At 48.8% G+C, this 18548-nt stretch overlaps 1 protein-coding gene across 2 annotated transcripts in view; it reads left to right on the forward strand.

Annotated features, from left to right (window-relative positions):
* The window catches only part of Fbln1 (fibulin 1), an 83845-nt gene that overhangs the window by 43157 nt on the left and 22140 nt on the right, over positions 1-18548 (forward strand). Inside the window, exon 15 of one of the 2 annotated variants that reach the window (XM_006980278.4) lies at positions 3543-3981. In XM_006980278.4, coding sequence (XP_006980340.2) covers positions 3543-3897 — 355 coding nt within the window. In that variant the 3' untranslated portion in view covers positions 3898-3981. Of the gene's footprint in view, positions 1-3542; positions 3982-17234; positions 17378-18548 lie in introns of those variants that run through there. The other variant, XM_006980277.4, reaches the window with a different exon arrangement.

Consider the following 18548-nt stretch of genomic DNA (forward strand, 5'->3'; position numbering starts at 1 on the left):
TACACAGGGTTCTGAGAGAGTGGAGAGAGGCCAGCCTGGCCGCGGGAGGGGTGGACAAGTGGGATGGTGTTGGCCAGGCTTGAATTAAGATCAGTGGGAGCTGAATTAGGCAGTGGGAGAGATTGGGGACACACACACACACACACACACACACACACACTGAAATGGGGTATCCTCAGGGTGCATTTCCTTCCAGTGTGGGGTTGATGCGCCAGGTCACAGCTGCCCCATCCTCCTGTTTCTGGGGCTGAAAGAGGAAAGTGTTTTCCATAAAAAGAGGTTGGATGTGGACACAGGGGTGAGGGAGGTGGGACGCGATGCTTCAACCCTGGGAAGATGGCCATTTTCCTGTGACACTTTCTGTCCTTTGTCTCTGTGTTACCAAGAGCCAGAGAGTGGGGATGGGGGGTGGAGTCCTCTGCCCTGAGGATTTTGGGAATCCAAAGTGAACCCCCCTTGGGAATGCTCCTCTTCCCAGAGACTCGAGCCTCGTGGAGACGCCGTGACAGTCTAGAAAAAGCGTAGTTGGGGAGGCAGGCTGACTTGGGTTTCAGGTTCCTGGGTTTCTTGAAGCTCTTGTTCTCAGCTGTAAGATGCAATGGTGGGGTGCTCTGCAGGATTCTCTGAGAATCACCCTCTGCTTGTTTACATAGACCCCACCCTAGGTTCTGCGCAGTGGGCAGGAACAGGTGTTCCAGGACACACTCATCCCTGCAATCCTGTTGGGGTAAAGGGAAGCTGGGTTCTTGGGTAGCCTTGGGTACTGTGACATAGAACACGACATAAGTGAGAATCTATGGTCACAGACTTGGCCAGGTCCTGGGCCTCTCAGGAATGGCAAATGGCTCATGTGAGGGACATGTCAACAGATGGCCACAGGAGTGTCCCAGCAGCCTTCCTCTTGGCTTTTGTCTCCCATCTGTAGTGGCTTCTGGTCATTTTCACAGAACTTGGGGTGCTACAATCAAAGATGTTGAGCTAGAGAATTGGGGGCACATTGCACCATAATGCATAGGTGAGGAGGGAATGTGTCTGTGGAAGCTGTGACCTGGTCCCTGTGCTGGGCAGGTCCCAGGTGCAGCTCCCCTTTGCCCTACTCTGTAATAGATTCAGTGGTGACTGCCCCCCCCCCAAATCTGGGTGATTCAGCTAACAGGTTTCATTGCTGCCCCTAGTCTGACCAGCAATTTGCCACCCATGGTGGTTATGACTTCTAGGATGTGTGATAAATTTGAGACAGAGAAGGAAAAATCACGGACCAAGCCGGCCTGTACAGTGGCCATTTACAAAGTGCAATAGAAGCTGAGCCCTGTACTGGCACTGGGGATAAAGCCAAGGAGCCACTACCCCACCTGGGAAGTGAGTGGCCTAAAAAGAGCCGGCCCAGGCACCTCTTTCAGGGAGGGCTTGGGTTCTCTTCTGATGGATGACGGCATCCACATCTCCAGAATGTGATGGTGATAGGAGCTGGACCAGGACATCATGCATGCCTCGTATTTCTTGCCTTCACATTTGCGGAGCTTATTTGGCAACTCAAGACCTAGTTTTTGGTCAGTAGAGGGCCCCACAGGACAAGCGGGAAAGCCAGATTTCACGGAGGAGACTCTAGCACCACCTACTGGCCAGACCCATTCAGACTATTCCTAAAGCACTTGAGTGCCCGGCCCCTCTCCTGAGTGGGTGAGTGGGTGCGTGGGTGGGTGGGTGCGTGCGTGGGTGCGTGTAGCCTCTGCAGGGAGATAGGCTGACTTCGAAACTCAAATTTGCTGCTTTCTGCCATTGACGCCCCAGAGGAACATAGCTCATGCACCCCAGCTGCCTCCCTGGCTCTCCACTGCCCTCCCTGCTCCCCATCATCCAAGGCCCTTCCTGGATAGAGAGACCTCCCAGTCATGTGGAGCACCCCCATTTGACCTGGTCCTTGGCATCTCTAGGGGTCGCTGCCTTTCATCAAGGCCCATGCCTGCCTTATTCCCCATCACCAGCCCTGGCCTCCCTCCCAGGCGCTGCTCTCTTTAGTGTGCATGGCCCTCTCCTGTTACTGTGCCAAGGACCTTACTTGCGGGGCTGTTCTTTCCTCGGAGCCAGAATGGTAAATAGTCAGGTAAACGAAAGGCTTCCTGGTAGCTCCGATAAGCATCCGATTAAGATGCAGACAGAAACGCCACGCACAAGAAGTGTCCAGTGTGATATAAACTAGGACAAGGCATGGAGACTTAAAAAGCCAAAGGAGCGGTGTGATGGAAGACCGGGAGAGAAAACACCCCCAAGTGGAGAATCCATACTCAAGTCAAAATGGCAGAACTTCCTGAGAAGAGGTTGGCCAAGTCCTATGGGGCTCGACATCGTGGCTCTGCTTCTTTTCAAGGTCCTGTCACACTGCCTTCAGAATGTGCTGGGCCCGGTGTTTGGGACATAGAACACAGTCCATTTTCCTGCCAACGTCCTGTCACAGGAATATACTGTCTGCATCCTGTTGTAGGAAGTTCGGGTCTGTAATTAGAAGTTACTAAGAGAACTTACCCTCACCCTACTACAGGAAGTCAGTTCCTGTCACAGGACATTAGGGACTGTCTCCATCCTATATCCTGTCACGTTTTGTCTTTATCTCTACTCCAAGGAAGTTAGTACATGTCTCCATTCTGTTACGGGAAATGAGAGTCTTGTTGTCATCTCTACCACACAAGAAATTAGGACCTTTCTTTGTCTATAGCACATATAGGAAGTTAGAGCCCGTCACAGAAAGTGAGAGGCTGTCTTCATCTCCACTACACAGGTAGTTAGGACCTGTCTCCATCATGTGACAGGAAGTGAGAACCTGTCTTCATCTCCACCACACAGGGAGTTAGGACCTGTCCCCATCCTGCCACAGGAAGTTCAGTCTTGTCACAGGACATTAGAACCTGTCACCTCCAATCTGAGCCCCACTCTGTCTCTGTCTCTGTGGACAAACTGGACCAGGTGTCTGCAGCTGAACGACAGGGTCTGGGGAGCTGATCTCATCCCTGAGCATGGACTTGGCTTCTTCCCTCACTCTGTGGCTTTCTCTGAACCTGTTTCCTCATCTGACAAATGGCGCTCAAGCCACCATCTTGAACACTGGTAGTAAATAATAAATGTATGAGGATTAGCCCCACGTGCAATAAATGGCAACAGCCATGATGAGTTCTGGGTAGTCTCTAGACCCACCCAGGAGCCTTGCCCACTGTCTGGGTGAGGCCCTGGCTGAGTGTGCCCAAGGTGATTCTCTGCCTTGAGAAGGGGAACACATCTCGCCCTGGGTATGGCTTGACCCCGGCCCCCAGTGCCCCAGAGGGTGTAGGAAGAGGCTGGTCCCCGAGTCTGCGGCCTGGAGGTCTACGGCACCTCCCCCGAGGTGAGTGAGGGTGCTCCTTGTGCTGGCTGCATTGGCCGGAGGGGTAGCAGGAGCCCCCACCCAGTGAGCCGCCGCGCCCGCCGCCGCTTGCCCACACTCTGTTGTTTCTCTGCTTGCTGAGGTGGCGCTAACCCTCTTCCTGTCTCTCTGTCCACTTGTCTTTCAGCCGCTGCGAGCGCTTGCCTTGCCATGAGAACCAGGAGTGCCCCAGGCTGCCTCTGAGAATAACCTACTACCACCTTTCTTTCCCCACCAACATCCAAGTGCCCGCGGTGGTCTTCCGCATGGGCCCTTCCAGTGCTGTCCCTGGGGACAGCATGCAGCTAGCCATCACCGCCGGCAATGAGGAGGGCTTTTTCACCACCCGAAAGGTGAGCCACCACAGTGGGGTGGTGGCCCTCACCAAGCCCATCCCTGAGCCCAGGGACTTGCTCCTGACCGTCAAGATGGATCTCTATCGCCACGGCACAGTCAGCTCCTTTGTGGCCAAGCTTTATATCTTTGTGTCTGCCGAGCTCTGAGTGCTTGCTTGGGCCCTTGGGCACCCCCTCCTGTCGCTTTCCTACCCTTGGGGTTCTAATAAAGTCCCAGCAGCCATCCCACCAGCATGCCTCTTGTGCCTTGATTTTGTTTGGCGTGGTGTCTGTGCTTTTTCTCTGCCGGGGTATGCTGAGCCCCTTCCAGAATTGGTTCCCTAGCAAGTGACTGGGGAATCCCTTTCATACGGTCTGGGTACCTGAGAACCCCAGCAATAGAACTCATTATTGCTCTATCAGACATCCCAGGCAAGGGAAGAATGAGGCTGAGGTGGGTCTGCACCTATGGACTATCTCTTCCTGTTGTGTTACCCCAAAGGGTAGCACTGGTGGCTGAGAAAGGGACCTCACCCAGAGAGATGCCTCCTTCATCTTTCAGATACAGAAACAGCCCTAAGAAAGAGAGGGGCTTGGCTCTTATGACTTGGCCTGAGGAACTGGTATATGTACCACATACACCACAGGTGTATATGGACCCTAGCTCTACAGCCCTGCCTCTTCTGTTCTGTCACTGTACCTCCTCTGTGAGTCCTGGTCTTCCTGCCTCTGTCTTCTCCATCATGATTCTAGTCAAGTCATGCACTCAGCTCTCTTCATAGTTCCTTCTCTGCTCAGAAACTGGGGCGTATGGAAGAATTTGCCTAAGATCCTTCATGGCATCCATTGCATGTAGTTGTGGCCTCAGTTCTATTTTTTTAATAGCTGCTTTATGTGTTTGAGTGTTTTATCAGAATGTATGTGCACACATTGAATGCATGCCTGGTGGAGGCCAGAAGAGGGTGCCAGGTGCCCTGGAATTGGAATTTTAGACATTGTGAGTCTGTCTCCGTGTAAGTGCTGGGCACTAAACCTCAGTCTTCTGAGAAAGCAGCCAGTGCTCTTAACTGCTGAACCACCTCTCTGTGGGATTTTCAAGGGTGGGTCCAACTTCATCTTAGGGTGACAATCCAGCCTGACCTCAAATCACTCTCCCCTTGCTCACTTCCCCTAAGCCGTAATGTTGTCATTTTATACCCTTAGCCTGAAAGGTGGTTAAATCTCAGTTTAAGTGAGCTTTCCTCTTCAGACTGTATCTGTCTACTTTTTATTGTGATAACAAGCTCCTGGAGGCTGGGTAACTTCCTGAAGAAAAGATGTTTGCTTAGCTTCTTATTTGGCTCCTAACTATGGAGATCCAAAGTCAAGAGTCTACATTTGGTGATGGCCCTTCTTGCTGGTAGAGTCCTGATGGGTCTCAGGGTATCACGTGGAAAGAGGTGGAGCATGCATAAACATCTATGTCTCTGGTCTTATAAAGCCTCCAGGATTCAGTTATGGGGTTCCACTGTAAGGACTGTCTAATCCCAATCACCTGCCTCAGACCCCATCTCTAGAAGTTGGAGTTGGAGTGAGTGCCCGCTCTCCTAATGCCTCAATAAGGACTAAATGTCAACACGTGAAGCCTTGGGGGGTACTCACACCACAGTCTCGTTATCATGGGAGCTTTGGCCAACACCCCAGGTTGTGCTTTCTCTGTCTTTCTTGATTATGACATTATCTTTATGGTGCTTAGAACAGCCTGAGATGCCCATTTGCTTCTGTTCTTTGATTTTGTCTTCCTCACTATCCAGGAGGCTCTACAAAGGCAGGGACTGGGTCTGTCTCATTCAGTGACTGTCTTGGTCTCCTGGCAAGGTGCCCAGCACACACCAGGTACTCTGTGTTTATCGAGAAAATGGTGATACACCCTGTCTTAGGGTTTCTGCCACTGTGAAGAGACACCATGGCCACAGCAACTCTTATAAAGGAAAGAATTTAAATTGGGGCTGGCTTACAGTTCAGAGGTTTAATCCATTACTGTTATGTTGGGAAGCATGGGGACATTCAGGCAGGCATGGTGCTTGAGGGGTAACCGAGAGTTCTACATCTGGATGGCAGGCAGCAGGAAGAGAGAGTGACACTGGGCCTGGCTTGAGTTTCTGAAACCTCAAAGCCCACACCAGTGACACACTTCCTCCAACAAGACCACGCCTACTCCAACAAGGCCACACCTCCTAATAGCACCACTCTCTGTGAGCCAATGGGGGCCATTTTCATTCAAAACCCCGACACTGGCTTAGATTTTCAATCTTTCAGTGGATCTGATGGCTGGTGTTGTCTCTGAGCAGACCTGAAGAAGAGTGGGTAGGGTGAAATGGAGTAAAGGACTCTGAAGGATCTCAGGGCCTTCTGTTACCTGTAGAGGGCTAGGATATGCTCCTGACTGATGGAAAGGAAGACTGTGCAGTGGACCCTGCCTTCTATCCAGCTCTCTCCATGCCCCCTACTCCATCACCCAGACCTTGATCTGATATGTGGGTACTGGGTTGCCTTCGAGTTGCATGTCGCCCAGAGTATGCGTCAAGTGGCAGCAGAGGATTCTGAAGAACTAGTCTCGCTGTCCAGTTCCTCCTTGGAACCTTCTCTGGGTCTCTTTTCTAGGTCATGAAGTCTAATACCCTTGAAATGTTTCTGTTCCCAGTATGATCTGGCCCTTGCCTACCCTCTCCGCTGTACCTCCCATTCCCTGGCTCATGCCCTTTTCTTGTGTCCTGGCCCATAGGGCAGCTTGCTCCTTTCCTTGCTATTTCCTGAATATGTTGGCTCCTGGCCTCAGCCTGAGCCTTGCCTTCTTTTTGCAAACGGCCTTTCTTCTTACAGACTCAAAAGCCACCTCCTCAGTGAAGCCTTTCTTGGCTAGTACTCCCTGGCCCCAGACATCCTTTCTTAGTGTGTTTACCTTGGTGTCTTAAAGTTGTTAACTTGTTTGTTGTACCTGCTAGGCTGTGGGCTTTTGAATGAAGGGGTAGTGTCTGTGGTTAGTTGGGGCACCTTTGGGCTTTTTGGCCTGAAGAAGCAACTCAGTAAATAAGTGGGCAACTGGATAGGATGGGTGGGTGGGTGGGAGGATGGATGGATGGATGCATGGATGCATGGATGCATGGATGGATGCATGCATGCATGCATGGATGGATGGATGCATGGATGGATGGGTGAGTGGGAGAATGGATGATGGATGGATGGATGGGTGAGTGAGAGAATAGATGATGGATGGATGGATGGATGGATGGATGGATGGATGGATGGATGGGTGAGTGGAAGAATGGATGATGGATGGATGGGTGAATGGGAGAATGGATGATGGATGGATGGATGGATGGATGGATGGATGATCGGGAGAATGGATGATGGATGGGTGAGTGGAAGAATGAATGAATGATGGATGGATGGATGGATGGATGGGTGAGTGGGAGAATGGATGATGGATGGATGGATGAATGAGTGGATGGAGATGGGTGAGTGGGAGAATGGATGGGTGGATAGAATGGATGGTTGAACAGGTAGGTGGGTGTGTAGGTGGATTGATGAATGGAAAGCCTTTTCAAGGTTTAGCTCAATTCTGTCCTCAGTGAAGCCAGCAAAGGTCTGTAAGGAACTTGATCCTAGTTGGAATGGAGGCTCCAAAGATCTTAGTCTGGTAGCCATCATGGTCCAGATTATTCAGGCAAAAGGGTACTTTTGTTCTCATGGGTACAGGATTTTTAAGACGGGGTGGGTGCTGCAGAGGTCTCAGAAGGTATCTAGCAACCTTCCATGGCTTGCCACAGTCCCCTCCACGGTGTCTTCAAGTGTCTCTCTACCTCTGCTTGAACTCCTTTGTGAAGCCTCTACCTCTTTATGTTTTAAGACAAGTTTTAAATGTGTGTGTGTGTGTGTGTGTGTGTGTGTGTGTGTGTGTGTGTGTGTGTGTGTACACAGAGGCCAGAAGTCACTGGATTGATTCCCCTGAAGCTGGAGTTACATGTGGTTTTAAGCCGCACAACATGGGTTCTAGTTACCGAGCTCAGGTCCTCTGGAAGAGCAGCAAGCCCTCTTAATCACTGAGCCGTCTCACTAACCCACCCCCACTTTTGGAAAGCTTCCCAGAGCTGCAGAGCGTCTTTCCAGATCTTGCTGCTGAGAGACGAGATGGTACAGGACAAACAAGAGCAGTTCTCTGAGTCTCCTGCCTCCTGCACACTAGCTCTGCCCTGGCTTTACTGTCCTCTGAGAGCATCCAGGGACACCTTGGGGATGCTTTGAAGAGTCATGAAGTGACTTATGAGGTCATGTCTGGTGTCTAGTTGGTGGACTGTGAGCATTGGCTTCCCGGTGGGAGGTCGCCAAAGGCTCCTGTGGTTCTTGGTTTAAGTGGGAAATTCAGGCTCTGAGGGTTTGGCTGTATCTGTGGTTACTCACAGGAGAAGTGACTATGCCTCCAAGATCCGTGATTATCCCACCTTGTCAAAGTGGTGATTCAAGAACCCAAAGATAAAAGATAAAGATATTTATCAGTATTGTGATGAGACATGGCTTTCACAGTGGGTCCAGTGCTGTCCCGAGTCCCTATTTCCACAAGTGATCCATAAGATCACTTGACTTGATCAATCTCACCACGGCTATGGGACTCAAACTATTCATTTCCCCGTTTTGTGAGCAGGATACAGGAGCATACAGTTTAGGTAAATTGCTCCAAATCCCACTGCTGGTGTCCACTGGGGCCAGCATTGAAGCTCACACCCCGGTCCAGGGTCTGCCTTGAACTGTACCACCTAAGAAGAAGAAGGAACATGCCTGGAATTAGATGGCTCTGAAGGGTTGTCCCCATTCTGTGGTCCCCAAGATCCACAGTAAGATACTCTGTCAGCAAAAGGAGGAGGCATTGTACAGTGGAACAGAGCGCGACAGATAAAATACAGGCTGGAGAAATGGCTCAGGGGTAAGAGCACCAGCTGGTCTTCCAGAGGACCCCCGTGGCAGCTCACACCCAACTGTAACTAGCCCCTGAGGATCGGATGTCCACTTATGGCCTCCTTAGCCACAGCATGCATACAGTGGACATACATACAGGGAAAACAATCATATACATAAAATTAAAAGGAAGGAAAATTTAAAAATGCAGAAGTATGTGCAGAGTGGGCAGCCTGAGAGACAGGTGCAGGCAGAGTTTTTGAAGTTCTCTGGATCCTAACCCCAAAACACTCAGAACAACTGGGCAGGAAGATTAAAAATCCATGGGAAATATTTCCTACCAAACAAAGCAAAAAAACATCTCCACACACTGCTCAGATGCAAGTCGGGGCCTCTGCATGTCGGTGGCATCTGTGGGAAATGACTGGGAAAACACTGGAGCATCCCGAAAAGCTCCCGGACACCCCTGGAAAGAGCAGTGGGTTAATGTTGGGAGCTCAGTGGAGCTGAGAGCTGACTCTCACACCCCAGTGGCCAAGGTGTGTGGGAGCCCAGGGTGGCACTGGCTTAGGCTGGAGCCTGGGGACTGAGCTGCCACGGCTTTCCTTAGTGGCCAGGTCTCTCTAGGGAGAGCTTGTGGGAACAGAAGAGAAAATTGACAGTGATAACGAACACTACTGAAGAGGAAGGTCTCAGATGGGATAGAGGCATGTCAGAGAGGGGACCTCAGAGACAGACTAGGAGACCCTAGGAGGTCAGAAATGCAAGATGAACTGTACAGACTTCAAAATGCCGGCAAAGTGAATGCCTCATAAAGAGGACTAACCGAAAAGCATCACGGTCAGGTTCCACTTACTAGTTTCTGTAGCAAAGGACTGTGAATGAGGTGGCGCATAGTAGGTGTCTTGTTTCCCACTTACCTGTTGCCACTCTCTGCTCCATTGGAAGTGGGGCACCTTTGTCCTGGAGGGGAATGGCTCTGTACAACCTCCGGTGGCTTGCTTACCACCTCCAGCATGCCTTGGTTCATACTGACATCCCCCAGCTCTTTCTGTGCCATCATAGAGCATTTTCCTCCTATGTCTTTGTCTCATCGTGGGTCTCTTCCTAGGAGGACTGATGTCCTCCTGGATTGGGGGGGGGGAGGTCCACCTGCTCTGCTGTGACCTCATTCTTGCTAGTGACATCTGCAATGACCCTACTTCCAAATAAGGTCATTTTCTGAGGTACTGAGGGCTGGGCGCTTTGACATGTCTTCGAAGGGATAATGTCACCATGTCACCAAATTCGCACACTGAAGTTCTAACCTCCGTGTCCTTTAAGAACAGAGACTATGAACCAGTATGCTGTCCCTTAAGTGTGGAAAGCTCATTTGAAAGACAACTCATGGTAGTTCTTACCTCTCATGCTGGTGTTTGCAAGACTGAGAGGTAAGAGAGTTGCTAGAGAGTGGGACCCTGTCTCCTGGATCTCAAACCACAAAGCCAACAAAAAACACAACCAAAAAACAAAATTACCCTTGTGAAAATAAGCCAAAAATGTTCAGAAAAAGACCAAAACATAGAAGAACAATATGAATTAGAATTTAAAACATAAAAACAAAGCGATCAGCTTAATGTGTCATTTTTTAAATGTTAAATAAATTCTTTAGTAAAAATAAATGATGAGAAATGGAGCAAAAAAAAAAATTAAACACTAAAGAGAAACAAGTTAGAAAAGGAAAAATAAAAAGAGAAATAATGTAAACATCCTGATTAACACTGTCAACTTGACACACTCTGGAGTCACCGGGGGGATAAAGAGTGTCTCAGTTGAGTGATTGTCATTATCAGGTTATTCTGTGATAAAGGGGAGCCTAGCCCACTGTGGGCAGCACCATTCCCTGGACAGGTGGATAAGAAAGCTGGCTGAGCATGAGCCTGTGAGTGAGCCAGCAAGCAGCATTCCTCCCTGGTTCCTGCCTTGAGTTCCTGCTCCAACTTCCCCAGTGATGGGTGATTGTGTCCTAGGATAGTAAGCCAAGTAACTTGCCCCACCCGAGTCACTTTTGGACCTAATGTTGTATCATAGTAACAGAGAAGCAAAGTAGAACAATGAGAGGAAAGTCTTAAGGAAAAGTAACAGATATTCAAGGTACACAAAGCAGATCCAACCTGCAGATAACAGGCACTTTTGTATGCAGAGAAGGTCCAACATGCAGATAACGGGCATCTCTGAATTCCTGTTGCTTAAAAAATGTCTATGGTGACCCTAAACAGAAAAAAAAAAGTCAGTATTGTAAGTGATAACTGACCAAAAAAAAGTCTCATAAAAGTAAGCTTTGAAGAACACAGCACATACCTGAGATGAACTCAGAAAAACTAACACAAAGACAGTCTTGTAAAATGACTGGACTTTACTGGGTAGAAAAGCAAACAAACAAACAATGGACACCTAAGAAAAAATGTAAGTCACCATGTAATGGTTAAGTTTGATTACCACCTTGATTGAATTAAGAAACACCTCAGGCATTAATGAGGTAGGCCTTTTGGGGCCATTCTAGAGGAGTAACAGAGGAGGCCCCACCCTCAATGTGGGTGGGGCCATTTCATGGATTGGGGCCCTGGACTGAACAGGAAGTAGGACAGGAAGGGCCAGCATCCCCTTTCTCTGTTTCATGATCTACCCAGATGTGTGCAAGCAGCCTTAGCTCCTGTTTCCACAGCTGGGAGCCACTCCCGTTACCATGCCTGCCCCACCTTGATGGTCTGTAGCCTCAAACCCTGAACCTAAATAAGCCTAACGTTCCTCAAACTGCTTCTTGTTGGGTGTTGAGAAAGCTAGGCACACCTCTGTCTTTCTCTCTGACCCAGAGAGAAAGTGCCAAAGCCACTGAGATGACTCTGAGAGTCTTCCGTGTACCCATTTCTAGTTATCAAGCAGCGCCCACCCTTAAACGGGGGAAACAGTATCATTTGGTTGCCCAAATGGAAAAACTAGCTGGTTTGGTTGAAGAGCTTTGGGACGAGGAGTGGTCACCTAAACCCGTCAATCAACTGATGAGGTTCATACCCTCTTCCAGTTGACGTTACCCCATTGAGCTTAGACAATGCAGAGATAACAATAGTTCACTTAGACACCAGAGGTGCGCATTTGTGCTCCAAACCTGCTAAGTTTTGGTTTTTCTGTGTCTGTGCATAAGCAGCAAGTACTTGAGTGTAGGTCCCTGCATGGAATTTTATTGTTGCTGTTTACTTATCCAAATAACTAGTGTGTGTGTGTGTGTGTGTGTGTGTGTGTGTGTGTGTGTGTGTGTGTGTGTGCGCGTGCGCATTTGTTTATTTAGAGAGATGGCTCAACAGGCAGTTAAGAACACTGACTGTGCTTCAGGGGAGCCAGATTTGATTTATAACATACATATAGTCGCTAATAACTATCTGTAATTCCAGTTCCAGGGATCTGACACCCTCTTCAGGCTTCGGTGGGCACTGCATGCATGCAAAGTTTAGACATACATACAGGCAAAACACCCATAAACACAAAAATAAAAATGAAGAAAAAATTAAATAAATAAACTATTGGAGATTAGATCAAGGCAACTGGTTTTAGAGAACTAGGAGTTTGGGGTAAAAAGTTTATATATAATTTCCACAAGCCAAATAGGACCTGTGTGAGAGTCAGCCATTTGAATGACGTCATCTAATCATTTATACTGCCTTGGGAATTTTTACCCATCAAGCTCAAGGTCAGGACCTTAACTTCAACATTGCTCTTCTCAGATAAATACGATTTCTACTCAGGACCCACTTTCCCTCCTGCTTTTAGATATCTAATTCTATAGATTCTAACTTGTATATCCCCATCTAGACATGCCAATGATTTTTGTAAAACAAAGCAGTGAACAAAATCTTTATAGATACAGAAATTCTTCATCTACCTCACTGGTGGACTCAAGAAAATTCTTGAGTAAATAAATCCTTTAGAAGAGCTCCCAATGTGTATGTGCATGTGTGAGTGTGTGCCTGTGTGTTCACATGTGTATCAGAGTTTTTTTAAAGATTTGTTTTTATTTATGTATGTGTGTGCATACACATGCATGTGCATTTGGGTGCCCTAGTAGGCCAGAAGAAAGTTATTGGATCCCATGGAGCTAGAGTTACAAGTGTAATGAGTCACCCAACATGGTTGCTGGGAACTGAACTCAGGTTCTCTGGAAGAGCAGCAAGCACTCTTAACTGTTGAACCATCTCTCCAGCCCTGCATATCAGATTTTTGGACAACATTTTACTTCAGATGAAAATGAAGCAATGTGAGCTGGAGAGATGGCTCAGTGGTTAAGAGCACTGACTGCTCTTCCAGAGGACCCGGGTTTGGTTCCCAGCAACCACATGGCAGCTCACAATTGTCTGTGACTCCATTTCCAGGGGATCAACACCCTCACACAGACATACATGAAGGCAAAAACACCAGTGCATATTAAATTTAAAAACAGTTTTTTTTTTAAAAAAGAAAATGTCTTTAGGATAATTAGGAAGTGTAAGCCAAGGTTTTTATACCCAGTAAAGCTGACAAAAGAGTGCATGCTGTTATGAACAGGCACATACTGAACCACAACGGTGGCATTACAGCTAAGTGGGTGTTGGAGGGGAAGCAGCATCCATATCGATCGCCATATATAGTATGTCTATTTAAACTGGGTAGAAGAAGAACACATTAGAGAAACTATTTACAGTGATTGATGGATGGTGGTCATTTTAGCATGGTTATTCTGAGACTACTTGATATGAAACATGGGATCTGTCAGATGAACTGTTGTGAGAGACTCTGTGACTGTAGAATCAGGATTATGATGTAAAGCAAAAACTATCCCCTTGGCCCCTGGAGAAGATAAAAAATTTGTAAACTTTGTTTTGAATTACTATGAGCTCACAGTGTATTTCTTTTTTTATTATATTTAATTTAGAGGGGCTCAAAGGACAACTTATAAAGGCTGGTGTTTCTCTTTTTCTACCATGTGGGTCCCAAGGACCGAACAGAGGCCATCGGCGTGGCAGCTAGCCCTTAACTGGCTGAGCCATCTCATCAGCCACCACTGATGTATTTCACTTTTTAAACGTCCACTGGTGGTGCCTGGAAACAGTGGCATGCTCTAGGCATTGCTGCTATCCAGCCTGTGATCCTGAATCACCATTTCCCACAAACCACAGATAGACAAACCTAGGGCTTCCTGGAGAAGCGGCTCCAGTGAGCAGCACGGCCCTCCTGATGAGAGTACCGTGTTCTACCTCATAGCTGCAGAGCAATAGAGGAGCGAAGGACCCCAGAGCGACTTTTGCTCTCTGGCCAGGAGTTTCAACAAAGGACAGAAACGGCAGTGGACCAAACCTATCAGATTGGATTGCATCAGGAGTTCACCCCAACTTTTTCCTCCCTCCCTCAGAATCCTTGGAGGAGCAATAGAGAGCCGCAAAGTTCACGATACAAATGCCCGTTTGTATTAGTTACTTTCTCAAATTCCTAACAAGAAGCAACTTAGGGTACGGTCCATCATGGTGGGTGTGATGGCAGGGGCGGCTCTTGGTTGGGGTCGGGAGACGAGGCAACTGGCACACTTCCTGGCAGTTCAGAAAACGGGACAGGAAATGGGCCAGGCCATAAATCTCAAACCCCTACCCATTACCCACTTCCTCCCACTGGACCCCCATCGCCTAAAGCATGTAGGTGTGACCCTTTAATAAAGTTCCTTTAAATACATGTTGTGGTGACCCCCATCCATAAAACTATTTCATTGCTACTTCATAGCTGTAATTTTGCTACTGCTAGGAATCGTAATGTAAATATCTGATATACGGGATATCTGGTATGTGACCCCTCTCAAAGGGGTCATGACCTATAGGTGAGAACCACTGCCCTAAAGGTTGTTGTTTTTTGTTTGTTTTTGTTTTTGTTTTGTTTTGTTTTGTTTTTCTTTCCATTTTTCGAGACAGGGCTTCTCTGTGTAGCTTTGTGCCTTTCCTGGAACTCACTCTGTAGCCCAGGTGGGCCTCGAACTCACAGAAATCCACCTGCCTCTGCCTCCCGAGTGCTGGGATTAAAGGCGTGCGCCACCACTGCCCGGTGCCCTAAAGGTTTCTGAACCTCTCAAAGCAGTGCCGCCAGCTCAGTACCAAGTGTTCAAACCCGTGAGCCTAAGGGAACTATTTCCTATCCAAGCTGTAACACTGGTTGTTTCCAGCATGAATTGGACCTAGCAGGCCAATGTACCTCTTCATGACTGCATAGCAATAGCATATATGAGACTGTTTCCCTGCACAGAAGGCCCAGCCACTGAATGAGAGTGAAGTGTCTGCAACTTTCCATCCCCAAGGTGCAGTCAGTGGGTGTCTTAGTTGGGTTTCTATTGCTGTGATAAAAAACTGTGACCAAAAGTAACGTGGGGAGAAAAGGGTTCATTTCACCTTACAGGTTACAGCCCATCATGCTAAGAGCTCGAGGCAGGGAGTGAAGCAGAGGCCATGGAGGAGTGCTGCTTATTGGTTCTCTCTCTCTCTCTCTCTCTCTCTCTCTCTCTCTCTCTCTCTCTCTCTCTCTCTCTCTCTCTCTCTCTCCCCTCTCTCTCCTCTCTCTGGCTTGCTTGGCTTGCTTTCTTATATTACTCAGGACCAGCCATGCATGGTAGCACACACCTTTAATCCCAGAACTCGAGAGGCAGAGGCAGGTGGATCTCTCTGAGTTCGAGGCCAGCCTGGTCTCCGTGTTGAGTTCCAGGATAGCCAGGACTATGTAGAGGGAACCTGTCTCAAACACATGTGCACACACACACACACACACACACACACACACACACACACACACACACACACACACAAACCCCAAACAGTATGTCACCCAGGACCACTTGCCTAAGGGCGGCAAGACTCCTGTTGGGCTGGTCCCTCCCACATCAGTCATTAATCAAGAAAACGCCCCACAGGGCTGCCACCTTGCCAGTCTGATGGGGGCATTTTCTCAATTGAGATTCCTTCTTCCCAGATGACTCCAGCTAGTGACAAGGTGATGAAAGCTAACTAGGACAGTGGGTGTAGGTCCTGAGCACCAACAGCTTTCAGTGTCACAGGAAGACCAGAAACCACGTGACCTGACGGGAGACACCACCTCTGTCATGTTACCGATGAGACCCGGCTCCGTGCCGAACGCAGCAGCCAGTGTGAGGGAAATTCAGAGGACAGAGAAGCACTCTGGACCACACCACATGGATGCAGGCAGCCAACTCCTGACTATGGGACTCTGTGGCTGAAATGCACTAAATTCCTTACCTGATCGGGTGGAAAATGAAAGGATGGAGGGGAAACCCTCAATCAAAAGGGACTTAAAGACAGCTGTAACTTATTCATGGGCAAGTCCAGGATTGGCTAGAAACATACACTGTGGGCAGGAGCTATAAAGAAACCCAGCAGGTGCTTGCTGTGGGCCCAGGTTAGGGGTTAGCTGTAGATTAAGTGATATTGGTCTGGTGCACATGAGGTGGCTTCAGGCCATTGGCCAAGGCTTCTTTCTTTATATGAATTTTTGGGGTTTTTTTGAGAAAGGGTCTCACTTATATAGACCAGCCTGGTCTTGAACTTACAATCCTTCTGCCTCAACCCCCTTACATGGCTGATAATTATAAAGATGTTTGCCTTACAATAACTCATTGGACTAGACCTTCATTTTGTATTGTGTTCATATCTGTTTTTATTTCATTATTTCATATATATGTATGTTTGTGCACACATGTGTACACATGTGTCCTGTGGAGGCCAGAGAACAACTTTGAGTGTTGTTCCCCAGACACTGGCCACCTTCTTATTTTTGTAAGTTTTAATTTAATTTTACATATATGGGTATTTTGCCTGCATGTATGTCTGTGCACCAGTGTGTGCAGTACCCACAGAGGCCCAAAGAGGGTGTTGGATCCCTTGAGTCTGGCGTTACAGATGGCTGTGAACCAGTTGCCTTGTGGCTTGTCTGAAAGAGCAGACAGTGCTCTTAACTGATGAGCCATCTCTCTAACCTTGTGTTTCATTTCATGGTAAAGTATTTAAGAACAGTTTAGTACAATGCCTGGAACAGGAGCTTACAGTAAATGTTAGCCTTTTCCTTCCTGTGACTTGACAGTATGGACTTCTCTGTGATGGACACTGAGATCAGCAGTTTATATATCCCTCCCCCACACAAACCCTGCTAGCTACCCAGTTGTTGGTTCCCAGGATGAAGGACCCTGACACCCTTGTTCACTTTGGTATCCATGGCACCTGGTACTCTTAGCTACTCAATCCTGTTGTTGAACAACTGAGAAATGAACATGTTCATCAGTGGTAGACTCATGCCCACTTGGTGCCGCTGGCACATTTCAAGTGGTGCACATTAGCAGCTGGGCTAGATAGTGACCTCGTTTCATACGAAGGACCATGCACAGATCCATACCCCACAGTCTGGCCACAGAGGCCACTGCTAGGCGCTGATAGGACTGCCTCTGACACACCCTCTACCTGTCCCCATGAGAGTTGTGGTCCTGGCTTTGCCATCAACCTCCCTGGGCTGTTTTCCTGCAGTTTCCGCCAAGAGAAAACAGACACTGTCCGCTGCATCAAGTCCTGCCATCCCACCGATGAGGCTTGCATACGAGACCCCGTGCACACCGTCTCCCACACGGTCATCTCACTGCCCACCTTCCGAGAGTTCAGCCGTCCGGAGGGTGAGTAGACCAAGTCGAAGGTCCTGGGACATGCCTCAGAGCCTCATTCTGAGTGAGCAGAGGGCCTGACCTGCAGGAGCCCTTCCTTGTAGGATGTGGTAGGGACAGGATGCTTACCTTTTCCACCAGGGTTCCTCGGCTGCACAGCCTTTCTCTCTATCCAGCCGTCCCTTCTGATGGGTGACACTCATTCTGTGAATAGCATTCAGTGTTGATGCAAGGCTGAACACCGGGGAGTTGAGTAGGACTTCCTGAGGGAAGTGGATAGGAGGTGATTGGCCAAAGTGGGAGAAAGAAAGAAGAGCCTGGCCAGCAGATCTCAGCTGGTAAGGTCTGGAAGTAGTGGGGGGCAGTGTGGGCATTGAGGACCAAGACACACGGATGGGGCTGGAAGGGTGAGCAGGAGCCTCCGCCTCAAGCTGAGGTTCCACCCCAAGGCTCAGAGACCTGTTGGGAGGCTCTGATAGATGAGATTGGCATCTTCTTGGAGAATGGGGCAGATGGATAAAGTAGACAGACTGGAAACAGTAACCCCGGGAGTCACATAACACCTGTCCTTCCCGGTTCTCCAAGGACATGGCAGCTGCCCTCACATCTCCTGAGTCAGACTAGGGTTTCATACTTCTAGGTGAACCACTCTTAATGTCACACTCTGGGGTGTGTGGCTGTGGGCTTCTCGGGTCCCCAGTCACCTCCTTTCTTGTGTTTGGAGTCTCTCTCTCCGACCCATCATGACTAAGTCTATTAGCAGACATTCAGTGAGCTCGTGTGCCAGGCTCTGGGAACATACTAAGAAGAAAGGCCCTTCCTCTCCAGGAGAATGTGTGAGCGAGTCATCCAGGGTGACCCCTGCGCCGACACCGTGACAGAGTCATGCGGGGTCACTAGACAGCAGTGGGGGGGGGGGAGACAGGAGAGACCCAACAAGGCCAGGGTTGTCCTGAGGGGAAGTCCCCAGCCCCCACGTCTTTCCCACTGGCGCACTCTTCCACAGAAGTCTTCACAGCTGATATCTGCCTTGTGTAAAGTGGAGTTTCAGCAAACCTATACACACCATCCCCAGGCCTCCAGCAGCCATTTTTATGGTGCTCTACCCTGTACTGACATAGGAGTTGGTTACCCGCGTGGGTGCAGCCGAGACACCTGGCCACGTCTTGAGTTCGTGATACAG

This window comes from Peromyscus maniculatus, chromosome 20 (assembly GCF_049852395.1).
Source record: "Peromyscus maniculatus bairdii isolate BWxNUB_F1_BW_parent chromosome 20, HU_Pman_BW_mat_3.1, whole genome shotgun sequence".
Taxonomy (NCBI): domain Eukaryota; kingdom Metazoa; phylum Chordata; class Mammalia; order Rodentia; family Cricetidae; genus Peromyscus; species Peromyscus maniculatus.